The 15,546-nt window shown below is 33.8% G+C and overlaps 1 protein-coding gene across 1 annotated transcript in view; it reads left to right on the forward strand.

Annotated features, from left to right (window-relative positions):
* The window catches only part of Tl (toll like receptor), a 77,247-nt gene extending 63,849 nt beyond the window's left edge, over positions 1–13,398 (forward strand). The window contains exons 24-31 of the mRNA XM_080174930.1: positions 250–323; positions 1,046–1,130; positions 2,884–3,045; positions 4,124–4,214; positions 5,875–6,002; positions 6,605–6,704; positions 7,361–7,491; positions 8,406–13,398. Of these exons, the coding sequence (XP_080031056.1) occupies positions 250–323; positions 1,046–1,130; positions 2,884–3,045; positions 4,124–4,214; positions 5,875–6,002; positions 6,605–6,704; positions 7,361–7,491; positions 8,406–8,880 (1,246 nt within the window). The 3' untranslated portion in view covers positions 8,881–13,398. The remainder of the gene's footprint in view (positions 1–249; positions 324–1,045; positions 1,131–2,883; positions 3,046–4,123; positions 4,215–5,874; positions 6,003–6,604; positions 6,705–7,360; positions 7,492–8,405) is intronic.
* The last annotated feature ends 2,148 nt before the right edge of the window (positions 13,399–15,546 follow it).

Here is a 15,546-nt window from a genome sequence, read left to right on the forward strand (position 1 = left end):
ATGACGTCATCGGGATACTTCGGCAAAAATGTATCCTCTTTTTTTATAAACAATAAACAGAGCTGTATTAACTTTGGAAAGCAGCTTATATGCCTTATAAAAATGATGTCATGCAATGCACATGACCGATAATATGCCAGTTTAAAATGTGTACTGGCCTATCATTGGTCATTTGTATTTTATGACGTTACTTTTTTTAGGCACTTTAAAGAGCTTCTAAAAACTTTGGTTAATAATTGTTAATTTTAGGACGAAGGGCGACTTTACTTTGTACCTGGGACAAAATCCATTCTCCTGTTCCTGCGAATCTGAGAACCTGTACAAGGAAATTTCCATGTTGTAATGAAATTAGCCCCTGGGATCTATTGGGATAAGACAATAATAGCCAATCAATTGATGTACATCCCCAATGATTATAGACAAAATTATTCCTAGTGTAGAATTAGTGGTTGAAACGTTTGAATACTAAACTTAATGCACCAACAAATGAAAAGTCCACAAATTTGTTAAGCCAACCAATAAGAAAACGTTGCCCTCCCTCTCTGTAAAAATAACCCCATCAATATGGTCACATTTTTTATACTTTCACCATTTTATTGAACAACCTTTGTTAAAAAGTTACATCACAGGAAGGAAGGGTACACTGCAAGGACGTCCAAGGGATGGATGGGGGGCATTTTACCCCCCCCCCCCCAAAAAAAAAAAAAACCAAATTAACCCCCCCCCCTTAAAAATTTTTTACCCCCCCAAATAAAAAAAGCTTGGACGCCCCTGGTAAAATGGGCTGTTTATCACACTAGTTCCAAAAGTTTATAATAACGTTTTTTTCTTCGTTGGCCTAATAACTTTGATGATTTTTTTCAAAATTGTTATTGGTTGATTCAATTGTTTCAACCACTAATTGTAATCTAATACAGGGTTAATTTTGTGTATCATCATTTGGAATGTACATTTATCGGCCATTGTCTTATCCCTTAAGACCGCCCCCCCCCCCCTCTAGTTAATATAACTTTTATTTACTTATTTACATGGAAACTGAATGTTTAGTTTGCCAGTAGTAGCAAGAATATTTTGGACAGCAGTGACATTATAATCAACTGTTCTCCAAATACAAGAAAATCTTTGCTCAAGTAAGTCAAATTTTGTGTTAGTAGCGCACTTGCTTTATAATTAAGGTATGACAGTTCGTGCGTCCATGCAAATCCATCAATTGTCGTACCGAGTTTGTTATGAAAAATGACTTTTTTTATTTGTTTTAAAGTAGAATATATGTCATTAATTACAGAAATGTATCAAAATTTATGATGAATTTAAAATTACTTTGTGTAAAGATTTAAAAGAGGAAAAAAATTAACATCTCCCACTTTAAAATAGAATTTAAATTAGAGAAATACAACTTTATAAAGTTTAGTAATGAGACAATAGTTCGCATACAGACATATACACTTAAATTTATACCCGCGACCGTGGCTCAACACGTAGCGCATCCGCTCGTCGTCGGGAAGGTGATAGGTTCGAATCTCGGCCCGACACCGCGTCATAACTAAAGACGTTAAAAATGGTTCCCACTGCTACTATGTCAGATGCGCGACGTAAATAGTTAGAGTGGGGGGAATGCCTTGGCCCAAAACAGGCGCAACTCGCTACCATGCACAGTTAGGACTTCTCAGACTCAGAGAGTTAGTTGTCTGATGGGTGAATGGACGCTTTACACCGCAATCATAAGTATTGTATGTATGTTTCAAGGTGCGTGGAGAGAGGTCGTCTAGTTACCTAGTACCCGAAGCGACACCTAGCCCCCTAGAGTCTTAACTCTTTTACACTTAAATTTAGAGCAGCATTTTAACAACAACAACAAAACAGAGCTCGCTATCCGCGCGTCAGCCGTCTGTAAGCGTCATGGAAATCAACCATTTACCATGTTAAAAATCAGCTCGAAATCTGACCCTACTATCTTTTTAAAGCACCCAAAGAAGTTTAAATTTAAGGCTTAGTTGCAGCTGACGCGCGGCTGCCGAGCCCTGCACTAAACAATGGCATTGTTTAGCACATTTTTAAAAGCTTATTCCAAAGAACCAAAATTACAAATTTCTCAAAATCTATCTTTGTTAAATATTTAAGAATTATAGAAATATTAATTAATTATTTCTCTTATTATTCTGGATTTATTTAGATTTTCACAATAAATAGTTGAATAACTTTGTTACATAAAAATATTTTATTTGTTTATTTCTGGGGTAAATTTGTATTCCTTTAAATTTGGATAAGAGCTATTTATTGTCAAAGCCCTACCTCTGTGGTAAAAGCTTACAAATAACCGGGTGATGCACTGATAACCCCTCCCCCATTATTTGTTCAATTATTTGAAAATAAGTATTGGGGTGATTTTTTTTCTTCCATATGCCTAACCCCTCCGGGGGGCCTTTACCCTGGGGGGGGGGGGGGGGAGGAGGGTGTTACCCAGTATAACTTAATCTGAAATAAATAAGAAACAAGAAACTTTAAACTACCCCCTCTCCGGCCCCCTTAATCTTTAATTATTTCTAAATAATAGGGAGGGGGAGTTGTCAGTGTTAATTTGTGTGCTGCGCCGAATTTATATATTTTTTTCCAGTAAGGCCCCGAAACCGATTAATATCCGCTGGATATGAACCGGTTCTTATATACCTTAGAATCATTTACAGCATCGTTTTACAGACAATTTTCTACGAACATTAAAATCAAAATTCATAAAAATAATACCAGTTTTGCTAGACCGGGCCTTCGGCCCCTCAAGAACAACCAAAACTTGTTTCAACCTTATAATCTTTCATTTTAGTATTCGTGGAAAGCTGTTTATAATACGATGCAATAAATCACTATTGTTTTCCTTATTAATTCTAGATCAAACCTGAAGGACTTTTGTCAGAAGGAGCTGCCTCCTGGGACTATAGCAGGTGTCAGCCTAGCGGTCATCTTCTGTATTTTCGCGGCTGTCATGGCAGTTTTCTACGCCATGTACAGCGATTCCATACAGATTTGGATATACTCTAAAGAATGGCTAAGGTAACAATTTTTAGTAGCGCAGCTACACTACATTCAACTTTGTCCGTCAGTATGTCCGCACAACAGATCTATAATATAGATGTTTATACAGATAACTACCTACCCCCTTTTTCAATGACCTTCTTCGTCTGCTAGCAAATTGGTTACTGCTACTTGGCTGTTTTAATATTCTCGTTACCATTTGGTTGATTTTCAAAGACCCAATTAAGAGTCGGCACAAGTTTATTGCGATAGGGAAATACAGTTATTTAACCCTTTCTCCATCTAGTGTTGTACTCTAATGTCCGCAGTTAAACATAATTTTCTTGGCTGCTATAAAATGTATTAAGTTAATTTTTTTCACTACCAATCCTTTACTATGAAACCTACGGCTGTAGGCAAACCTATGGGAGAAACTATATTTCTAATTTGTCTGTCATTTGAGATTTAAGGCCAAAAGCAGCTATTCGTTAATTTATTTTGGGAAAGACAAAACAAATTATTGTCCGTTTATCAATTCATAACTTGTTTGAGAAAAGTTTTGAAATTTTCATGAATTTTTAGAGTTGGGCCGGATACTGGATATCCTGCTGATTTATAATGCCTAATATCCGATATCCGGCCGGATATCTGGCCAACGTTAGATATCCGACAAATTACTGGATATCCGGCATTAAGAATCAGCCGGATATTTTATTTTTAGTAGGGTTGGGCCGGATACTTTTTTGGCCGGATACCGGATATCCGGCTGATTTCAAATGCCGGATATCCGGTAACCGGCCGGATATCCGGCCAACGCCGGATATCCGGCAAATATCCGGTTATCCGGCCAAATTACCGGATATCCGGCCGGATAACCGGACAAATTACCAGATATTAAAGTAGTAAAAAAAAATTTCTTCAGAAATCTTATATAAATTTACATAAAGTTAAACTTATTCAGAAAAAATGTTCTTCTAGCTTCAATAATAAGAAAATTATAGCCATTTAAGATTTTAAAAAGCAGAGATTTTTGGTGTAAAGTATAAAAAATTATAGAGCCGGATATCCGGCCGGATATCCGGCCACACCGGATATCCGGCCCAACCCTAATTTTTAGATTCATGTTTGATGACGAATTGATAGATAGCGACAAACCGTATGATGCTTTTATATCTTATTCTCATCACGATGCTGACTTTGTAAATGAGGTATGTTATATATTTAAAAGAGGCCTCTAGGGGCACTTAAGGAAGGGAACCATCCCCAATTGTTAATTTTAATTTTGGCCTATAAATTGATGTACGTCTCCAATAATGATACACAAAATTACCCCTTCTGTAGATTAAAATTATTGGTTTTGGCACTCAACGTAATGAACCATTAAAAATTCAAAAAAAAATCCTCGTTGTTGAACTAAGTCAAAAAAATAAGAAAATATTATTATAGAACTTTGGGGACTATTGTAATAATATGCTCAATGTCCCCTCCCTCCTTGGTAATTATTGTCCTTGATTACAAAATTTTTACCCCCTCTACCAGGAAGGGATGGAACATTGGGCTGTTTATTACACTAGTCCCTAAAGTTTTATAATAAAGGTTTCTGATTCGTTTGCTGAACAACTTTGGGGACTTTTATCGAACTTTATTGGTTGATTCATTAAATTAAGTGTCCATACGTTTCAAACAATGATTTTAATCTACAGAAGGGGTATTTTGTGTATCATCATTGGGGATGTACATTAATTTATCTACCATTGTTTTATACCTGCAGATCTCTGCATATTTTAGCACAAAGAATAAATTAACATTAATAAGAAATATTGAATTTTAGATCAAAAGTAAAGTCTAATAATTTTCAAACAAGGATGATTTATTAGTTATATTCTTAAGTAGCGCAGCAATTTTAAGCTGAATCAGTTTTTATGAATTAAGAACAGAAAAGTACAGTACAGTAAAAAAATTGGGTTAGAAATTGTCCGAACAACTATAAAATTTAAAGACTTTATTATCAATTTTTGGCAGAAATTCTTATAATAAAGTAACATGATGTCTGAGTGTCTGTACCAAAGGATCTCGCTAACCGCCGAACCGATTGAGTTCTCCTTGTATTCCTTATTCAAATGGACAAACCTTTATTTATGAAGAAGTTTCGCTATTGAAAAGTTAAAAAGTTGGGTTTAACAGAATTATTAATAGCTGAAAATAAAATTTTACATAAATTAACATAGGTACTAAAGTTCCAAAATTTTATTGCATATTTTTTTTTTAACATATAAGTAATCAAGTAATATGATGTCTGAAGGTACCAGAGAATCTCGCTAACCACCGAACTGATATGTTTCTTCCCTAAAATGTAGCTCCTAATAGGTCCTTGAAGGGTTTAAAACTATTTTTTTTGGAAGGGGGAGTGCTTCTACCCTCCCATGAGACTATAAAAAATTACACCCTCCAACTTTCACACGAATTTCTATTTACAACTAAAATTGAAAATGATGAACTGAAATTAGTTTCCGAATGTGAACACATTTTCCTAGGTGTTTCCCAATCCTATCTCAATATTTGCTTCTAGCTAAAAAACCTTCAAACTTCAAAAAAAAATCAAAATTTGAATGTATTAACGATTTATACATTATACATTCAAAGTTTTAATTTTTCAAATTTAGATTTTTTTTTGGAAGTTTGAAGGTTTTTTAGTTAGTAGCAAATATTGAGATAGGATTGGGAAACACCTAGGAAAATGTGTTCACATTCGGAAACTAATTTCAGTTCACCTTGAAAATGGTTGTTGGCGACTTCTACCTGGGGACTTTAATGAAAATTTGTTTGATATATTTTAGTGTCGAGACGTTTCAACCTATTGTTTTTCAGTTACTTCTACCTGGCTTGGAGGCCCCGGAAGATTCCTCGTACAAGTACAGATGTTTGACCCATGAGAAGGACTGGCTTGTAGGTCAGCCTATACCTGACAACATCCTTGATAGTGTACAGTCATCCAGGTATAGTTTTCACTGGTAGGTCAGTCTTTACCTGACAACATCCTAGATAGTGTACAGTCATCCAGATATAGTTTTCACTGGTAGGTCAGCCTTTACCTGTCAACATCCTAGATAATGTACAGTCATCCAGCTATAGTTTTCACTTGTAGGTCAGCCTATACCTGTCAACATCCTAGATAGTTTACAGTCATCCAGTATAGTTTTCACTGGTAGGTCCGCCTATACCTGACAACATCCTAGATAGTGTATAGTCATCCAGGTATAGTTTTCATTGGTATGTCAACCTATACCTGACAACATCCTAGATAGTGTACAGTCATCCAGGTATAGTTTTCACTGGTAGGTCAACCTATACCTTACCACAGCCTAGATAGTTTACAGTCAACCAGGTATAGTTTGCTTCAATAAATTATCTAAAACTTTCATACCATTTAAATTTTTGTTCAAACATATCATTAGTTGTTTTTGTCATGGCAAACATTTTGCTTGTCGTTTTTTGAAGACTCTTTTTGTGATTAGAACTAATTTTAATTGCATTTGTTGAGGTTGTTTACCTTTTTTGATCAATTATATTTTTTTTATAAAAATAATGTTATATTTAGGAGGACAATAATTGTGTTAAGTAAAAACTTTATAAAATCTCACTGGAGCACCATGGAGTTCAGAGCTGCCCACACACAGGCACTGCAGGATAAAACACAGGTAAATAAATATCTTTCCAGTATGGCTTCGAAACCTATCAATGTCCGCTGGATTAGAACCTGTTCGTATTATAGCCAGTTTTCTACGAATATAAAAATGTACAATCATGATATGAAAACCAGTTTTGTTAGCCTGTGCTTTGGGCATCTCGGGCCTAACAAAACTGGTTTTAATCTTATGATTGTACCTTTTTTTATATCCGTGGAAAGCTGTTTATAATACGATGAGATAAAAAGACTATAATGCAGATTTACCTAAGCTTTTTACAGTGGGTCAAACATCATGTTTGTTCAAGAAGTTTTTAGCTCTACGGCCGTTTCTAAAAAGTCCGGTTTTATGTGGCGAACCCTGTAGATTGTCGACTACTGAATATAACATATAAGCAGAACGAGGGTTAGTGCTAACAGATAATAAAGGGAGAGGTAGGTTGTGCTAAAATTCCTTAAAGGTGTGAGTAAAGGTTTAAGAATTTAAAATAGAAGCAGAACTTTGTATGGCAGTTGCTCTAATTTAGTACAATATAGCACATTAGCGTACTTCAAGATAGTACAAGAGTTCTACTTATATTTTAAATTCTTAAAAATCACACATTTACGGAATTTTAGCACAACCTACCTCCCCCTTTGTAAAGTGCTGAAATGTATCTTATTATTTAGAGAGTTGTGATAATCCTACGTGGAGAACTACCTGACGAACAAGCCATGAAAGAATTTCCTGAATTAAGAAATTATATCAAGCTGAACACATATATTGAATCTGAAAGCCCGTGGTTCTGGGAACGGCTAAGGTTAGAATATTTGAACCTTTTTTCAGTAGTTTATTATATGATTAGCGGCTGCGCTCCTAGTACCTAGGGGCTCTATATTCAAAGGGATATTGGAGTGCAGAAAAACAGCCTAAACCCATACCTAGGCCTATTATTATGAAAAGTAAAATAGCCTAAAATCATCCTAGGACCATTTTGGTTCAGGGGTTTGCGAGATCTTTCGCTACAGACAAGGATTTCCCTTGGTACCCTCAACCCAAAATAGCTATAAACTTTTCCAGAATCTATGAGAAGCTACACTGTAAAGGTGAACCTTATCGGTTCAGCGGTTAGCGAAATCCTTCAATACAAAAAGACAGACATTTAATAATCTATAATACAAAGTAGCTTGATGTCTGTCCGTCTGAAGCTTAAGATTTCGGTAACCACTGAACCGATCGGATTCTATTCTTCAGGGAATATACCTACTGGACCTGTGATGGGTTTAGGCTATTTTCTTGGGGGGTGGGACAACCCCAACGCTAGTTTATTATAAGGATATTATTATACATCAAAGATCCTAAAACTTTTTAAAGTAGGTTGTTTTCAACTTTTAAGGGGGAAAATAATCTATAGCATCGTATTACATAACATTCCATGAATATTAACTAAAAAATCTTATAATTTTTTAATTTAATACCCGCAGAAAGCTGTCTATAATACGATGCGATAGATAAGAATTCTTATATCATTCTTAGACAAATATTTAAGACCAAATCCTATAAAATTTCTTTAGCAGTCTAAGAGTTCGGATTCTCTAGCCTTATATAGATAAAGAGGAATATGTAGATGTAAATTCTAGGCTAGCATACAAAAATTTAATAGTATTTGGCCCATTTTAAAAGCTTAAAATATGTTTTTTTTTATAAAATGTTATAAGTATCATTTTATTTTAGGTATGCTCTTCCCCATAGAGGAAGTGGCGGCCTACTATCCGCCCACCGGCGAAGAAAGCGCACCCGCCGTGAAACCGACCAGCTAGAGCTGATGAAAGCTCAGGCAGAGGCCGAATTGAAGAGCGGCAACCGAACCCCAAGCCCGCCCACTATTTCAGCATTAGTGGATTCAAACGGCGGCAGCGAAACTAAAATATGTATAAACGGTAATGCACTAGATAACGCCTTCGAAGTGCCAAACATCGCCTTTGCCAACGGGCAGCAGCAGAAACCTGCCGATCATAAAAACGGCACAGCCGTCGTAATTCCCGCCGTTAACGGCGGCACAAACTATTTGGCGCAAGCTCAAAATGCAGCGGCACTTAGCAATGGTGGTGGTACACCCACATCCAACGGCAACGGATATCATACAAACGGCGGATTCAATCTGAACGATTCTGGACGCCAAGTGAGGAAAATAATAACGGCTCAATAAAATTAAAAATAAATGTAGAATGACGTTCATAAAATTTACATCTTTGTTAAAAGTGATTTTATTTTATTACATGGCCTAGTGTAATAACGAAACTACTCTATAATTATGTTAGCCTGTTTGTCAGTCTTTCAGTCTGATTATCTTAAACAAATAGTTTTTTTTTTTAAATGTTTATTGTGATAGATCATATGAATTTATTAGGCATACACCTAGTAACTATTTAAGATTTTTAAAAAATTGCCTTTTCCCCTCATAGTTAAAACTTCACTATTTTTTACATTATTGTGTCTTAATTGTGAATTTTGTTACGCTTCTTATGGCCAATTTTATATTCAATGAATCTTGACTTAGAGATCTTTTATTTTTATTTTGTTTCTTTAATTGATATTGTATTTTTATTTTTTATCTTTATATACAAACTTATCTTCTCTGTTGAACTTAAGAGCATTGTATTAACTTACAAATTAATATTTTATATCGACTATGTGGCATTTATTAAAAGTGAATATGGCTGATATGACATCTACTTGACTGTCACAATATCAGACTAACTTAAAGGACGCCTGCAAGAAATACAAGGCTATAACTGCTTAAAGACTACCACAAGTAGAACCAATGCCCCAAGTTTAAAGCTTTCAGCTTCAATAACAAAAAAGTTTTAGGCATTTCAAAATGACATTTTATATATTGAGTCTACTTGTGGCAGTCTTTTAGCAGTTAGAGCGGTGTATTTCTTGCAGGCTTCCTTTACTAGTGATAACGCCAAAAATTATTATTAGCCATAGAATTGTTTTACTTTTCATTACTGCATTTAATAAACTGTTAGATATTTGATCATTAATAAAAGGTAAAGTTAAGATCCATATAAGAATTTAGAATAAAATTTTTAAAAATATCATGTTTTATACAGAATAAAAAGATCGTGCGTTTTATTTAGGGAGTTGATACCCCCCCCCCCCCACATCACGCATAAGTATGGACAAAGCAACTTGTAAGAAAAAGACGACAACGAAAATCTGAGCTTATTCTCTAACATTCACTCTAGCTAGTTATTGTGCTTTTTAGGTCAAATATCTTTAAATTTTGGAATCACAAAATAATCAATTTTATTAAATGCTGTAAGCAGTTTCTTTTAGCCAAAACTATCACGTTCTTCTAACGCACAAAATTGTCCTTACTTTTAATATAAAAACTTTTTCTGTTTTTGATCAATTTAATTTTTAATTTAAAAATTTTTATTTTTAACTTAACTTAAAATTAGTTTCTGTATTTTTATGCAAAAATAAATATCATCACTTTAAATTTGCAGGATGACTTTTTAGTATGGTAATTTAAATTATTAACATTAGTATGGTAATTTTAGATTTGATTTTAGTTTATTTTACTAAAGTAAAAGGCAATAATGATCTATTGATCTCTATTTCTAAAGAGTATTTATTTTTTTTTTAGGTAGGGAGGTGAAATTGGACAAAAATTTAGGAGTGGATACAAAACCGCGACAATTACAAAACCGCCCCATAACAAAACCGCGACAGTTACAAAAACGCGACAGTTACAAAACCACGACAATAACAAAACCGCGACAATAACAAAAATATAACTATGTAGGAATTTTTGTAGGAATACATGGCCGCAACGCTCGGCCCCCTGGCGCCCGCGGCTAGGCAGGCCAGGGGGCCGAGCTCTGCGGCCATGACCTTCTAGAATTAAGATTTTTTTTTATATGTAATGTCGCGGTTTTGTTGCTGTCGCGGTTTTGTTATGGGGCGGTTTTGTAACTGTCGCGGTTTTGTTTGTCGCAGTTTTGTATCCACTTCGAAATTTATGATGTTACCTAAAGTTTTATAAACATATTATTTTAACCGTTGGTTAAAAACTTCAAGAACTTTTAAATTTTAATTTAATTTTAGCAGTGTCTAATTATTTCAGCCAATATTTTTTTATCCAGAGAAGGGTTATTTTGTTAATCATATTTTACAAATAAATTGGACTTATTGAGCTATTGATCAGAGACCTTAAGAAATAAGAAAATAGACAGTAAATTTATGTAAATCCCCATTATAATAAACAAAATTACCCCTTCTGTAGATTAAAATTATTGCTAGAAAATTTCGGACACTGCGGTTTAAACAAAAAAAAGTTCTCAATGCTTTGAACTAAGAAATGAGATATCATATTTAAGACTTTGGGTACCAGTGTAATTTACATAACATTGTCCTCTACCCCCTGGCTATAATTTTATGTAAATTACATGCTTAATATAACTATTATTTTGTTATTTTCAAGAAATTATTGTCCATATACAAATATTTTGTCAACTGGACCAAAAAAATAATGGTATATTATTGGACTGGAATAAAAATAAAATGATTATATCTAGGGTTGCGCCGAATACTTTTTTGGCCAGAAACCGGATATCCGGCTGATTTCTTATGCCGGATATCCGATTCCGGCCGGAAACCTGTCCAACGTTCGATATCCGGCAAATTACCGGATATCCGGCCGGAAAACCGGATATTTGGCGTCAAAATCAGCCGGATATCCTGTAACCGGATAGTTTTCTTATCCGGTATTCGGCCGGATATTGAAAATGGCCAGATATCCGGCCGGATAACCGGTCAAACCGGATATCCGGCCCAACCCTAATATTATTATCACGAAGGGAAGTGACATTAAAATAAAAAATTGCTAGTGCCCAAAGTTTGTTTAAATTTTTGGGTATTGTTCATTATATCTTCATTTGTTTGTTCTAACTAGCAGTTTACAAATTTCTTAACCTAGATATATAGAAGGAATAGTTTTGTCTATCATAATTGGGGTTGTCTATTAGTTTATCATCCATTGTCCATCCCTGAAGAACTAGGGTTGGGCCAGATATTTTTTGGCCGGATAGCAGATACCGGATATCCGGTTGATTTATAATGCCTGGTATCCAGTATACGGCCGAATATCTGGCCTAAGCCGGATATACGGTAAATTACCGGATATCCAGCCGGATATTCGGCATTAGGAATCAGCGGGATATCCATTATCCCGATAGCTTCAATATCCGGAAACCAGCCGGATATCCGGCCCAACCCTATTAAAAACTCTGAATTTTACATATTATTCAAATATTATTCTGTTAATTTGACGAACTAATGGTTCATAATTATATTGAACAGTGAAAATATTATTATCTGTAAATAAAACCTTCTGTGATAAAATTTTTTATATAAAATATAAATATTCAGTTTTATAATTGAAGCAGACACTGTAAAAAAATATAGTTTATTTATAAGCTAAATGGTGTGATTATATCTTTACAGTGTGTATTTTAATCATTACAATAGCATTTAAATTAATATACGTGATTTATTTTTAGTAAAAAACAATTGATTATTTCTTAATTTTTATTTCAAATTGTATTAAGTTATTTTTAATGCAATAAAATTACTTTTTTGCTCATTTTTCTATCTCAACCCAAATTGATATTACAACAATAATTTATATAAAATGAATCAGTTTGGATATTTAATAGTTATTTCTCACATCGTATTATAAACGGCTTTCCGCGGATAAAGAATGTACAATTATAAGATTAAAATTAGTTTTTTTAGCCCCGAGGTGCCGAAGGCACCGGCTAAAAAACTAGTTTTAATCTTATGATTGTACATTTTTATATTCGTAGAAAGTTGGATATAATACGATGCTAGACATAGTTTTTTCGTATGGATGAGAACCGGTTCCTATCCACCGGATTCGAATGAATACGAGAAAGTAATATTATTCAGAGAGATATGGGATAAATTTATTACACTAGTCCCCAAAGTTTTACAATAGGTTTTTATTATTTGTTGATTGGTTGATTCATTAAGTCGAGTGTTCAAACATTTCAACCACGAATTGTAATAAGCAGAAGGGGTAATTTTGTGTATCATCATTTGGGATGTACATCAATTTATCGGCCAGGGAAAGGTTATTTGAATGTATATTGAGCTGGTAACCACGTTTTCTTATTCGTTGATTAAAAAACTGTGGATACTTTTTTCGAATTTTGATTGGTTTGTTGCAAACTCCTAGCCCGTTGTCTTATCCCTAATCTAATGAATACTAAACTTTAAATATTCAACTTGGTCCAATGAAGAAGTTTAAAAATGTAATAGTTATTTCTCGCTTTGTATTATAAACAGCTTTCCGCGGACATAAAATGCTTAAGGTTAAAACCAGTTTTTTTAGCTTTAAGATGCCGAAGGCACGGGGTAAAAAACTGGTTTTAATCTTATGATTGTACATTCTTATATTCGTAGAAATCTGAATATAATACGATGCTATCAATAGACATAATTTTTTTCGTATGGATAAGAACCGGTTCTAATCCACCGGATATTAATCGGTTTTGAATGAAAATACGAAAAATAAATATTATTAATATTATTTGTATATTATATTACAAAGATTTTACTGTAGATTTTATAAAGTACAAAATAATTTAATGTTAAAGTATACATACAGTTATTAATTGAAATAAATTACAAACCTATTTTCCTTTTTAAAGGCGAAGTTTTTCTATAATTAGAGTCGGTCCATATGTCAATATCCATTTTCGTTGAATTAGTCATGTTATAATAGTCCTATCGATTTCCATCTTTGCATGTTTGATGATTCCTATAAAAGGCGTAGGAAGCGTAGCAACTGTATAATCGTTACCAGAAAGTCCGTTCGTCCATTTAAAACATGTCGATTTTTAACTTTTTTATTGATATAATTATTCTTTTTATTTGGTTTTTGGAACTCTGATTTTTTAAATTAATTGGTATTTTTTTTAAACAGATCTAAAAAGAAAGGTTTTTCAGCAAAATTATTATTTTTTTAAAATTCTGATGAACGGATACAAATTTCTTTGTTAACTTTTTTTTCATCCGTATCATTCATTTTGGATTAAGTTCTTTTCTTGATATCAGGTATACAGGATAGAGTAGAATTATAAAGTAAAAGGTTATCTGTCTGTCTGTCTGTCTGTACAGAAGGATCTCGCTTACCTCTGAAGTAATCTGGTTCTCCTTTACAGGGTAGCTTCCCATAGGTCTCTAAGTATTATTAATTATTTTGGGTAAGGGTACCACCACCCTCCCAAGATAAATCGCCAATTGAAAAAAAATTACCCTTTCCCCAAGATTCAACTCCCACCTCCTCAAGTGCCCCAAGGGGGGGGGGGGGAGAAGCCGATAATATAGGATAAATTAGTATATGGTGTAAGGTTAATAATGGGAGGGGGTTAAAAAGGTGATAATTTTCACTTAAGTTTCTTGTCTGCTATTAAAGATACATAGGTAACATATAGAGTGAACGAGAGGCTGTGCACCTAACAACTAGGGGCTCTATATTCGAAGGGCAGAAAAATAGCGTAAATCCTTACCCATACTTATTTATAAAAATATATAGCCTAAAACCTAGACCTATAAGATGCTTCACTGTAAAGGAGAAACATATCGGTTAAGCTGCTAGGGAGATAATTTGGTACTGTTAAAAAAAAGCTTACTACTTAATATAATACAAATATCATTGCTAACAGCAAATTCCACTTCAATTTGATTATTTTGTTTACATAAATCTCCATATGGATGTTGACATTCTTGTTTCATTGTAAAACACTAGCGGCTACGCCCCGAGAGGCCTCTAGGGGCACATAAATGTTTTTTTCTTTCAATCTTTATTAAGATCAGCTGTTTACGAAAAAATACCTTTTCGGCCGCTAGATTTTTATCAATTTATCTCTGGAGGGTAGTGGCACCCTCCCCATAAACAGCTATAAACCTTCCCAGAATCTAAGAGAAGCTACACTATAGAGGACAACCATATCGAATCGTTGGTTAACGAGATCTTTCGGTACAGACAGACAGACAAACATAGCTCCTGTTACTTTATTAAACGGAAGAGGTGTTGAGGTTTAGAATACTATTTTTTATGATACAAATATCATATATATTTCCCTAAATTCCTACTCTAACGGAATTAGACAAAATTAAATTCTGGCCAAAAACCATTTACTTTAACTTAAAGACGTGGTTGCAATACAACTAATTTTTATTATAGAAGGACAGCTACTCTTTAATCATTGGATTTCTGTATGTCTTCTGCCATTAACTAATTCGTTTACTTTATACTATGTGAAAGATTCAATTAAGTTATCAACAAATATATGAAGAAAACGCCTAATTGTTATTGGTTTTCGTTTAAGTATTAACTAAATATGTATAATATTTTACTTATTGTTAATGTATTTAGGTTTACTGTTGATTTTTTATTTAGCTGTTAAGCCATCAAAATTTCGAACTGCTATCCAAAAACCTAGATTTTGTGATATAAAAAAGGCGTTTGATTGTTGCTTCTTTGTTTTGTCTTATACAAATACTGGTTTAACCAAGGGATTAAGTGGTCACTTACAGGGCAAAATATATTCGTTTTCTTGAAATTGATTACCAAAAGGTTAAAGGGTTAAAAGTGATTTAAATGCTTTTTTCTTGACTTTGTTATTATAAAACATTACAGAGTTTAAAACTTAGTTTTTATGCCCTCTTAATTAAAAAAAAAAAATATGCAAGAACCTATTGAGCCCTGCCAGTAAACAGTTTATATAAAAACAAGAAAATAAATTTTTAACTTTCACTTCTTTTTCAACATAGT

The sequence above is a fragment of the Acartia tonsa genome, chromosome 10 (assembly GCF_053477335.1).
Source record: "Acartia tonsa isolate MP-2025a chromosome 10, ASM5347733v1, whole genome shotgun sequence".
Lineage (NCBI taxonomy): Eukaryota > Metazoa > Arthropoda > Copepoda > Calanoida > Acartiidae > Acartia > Acartia tonsa.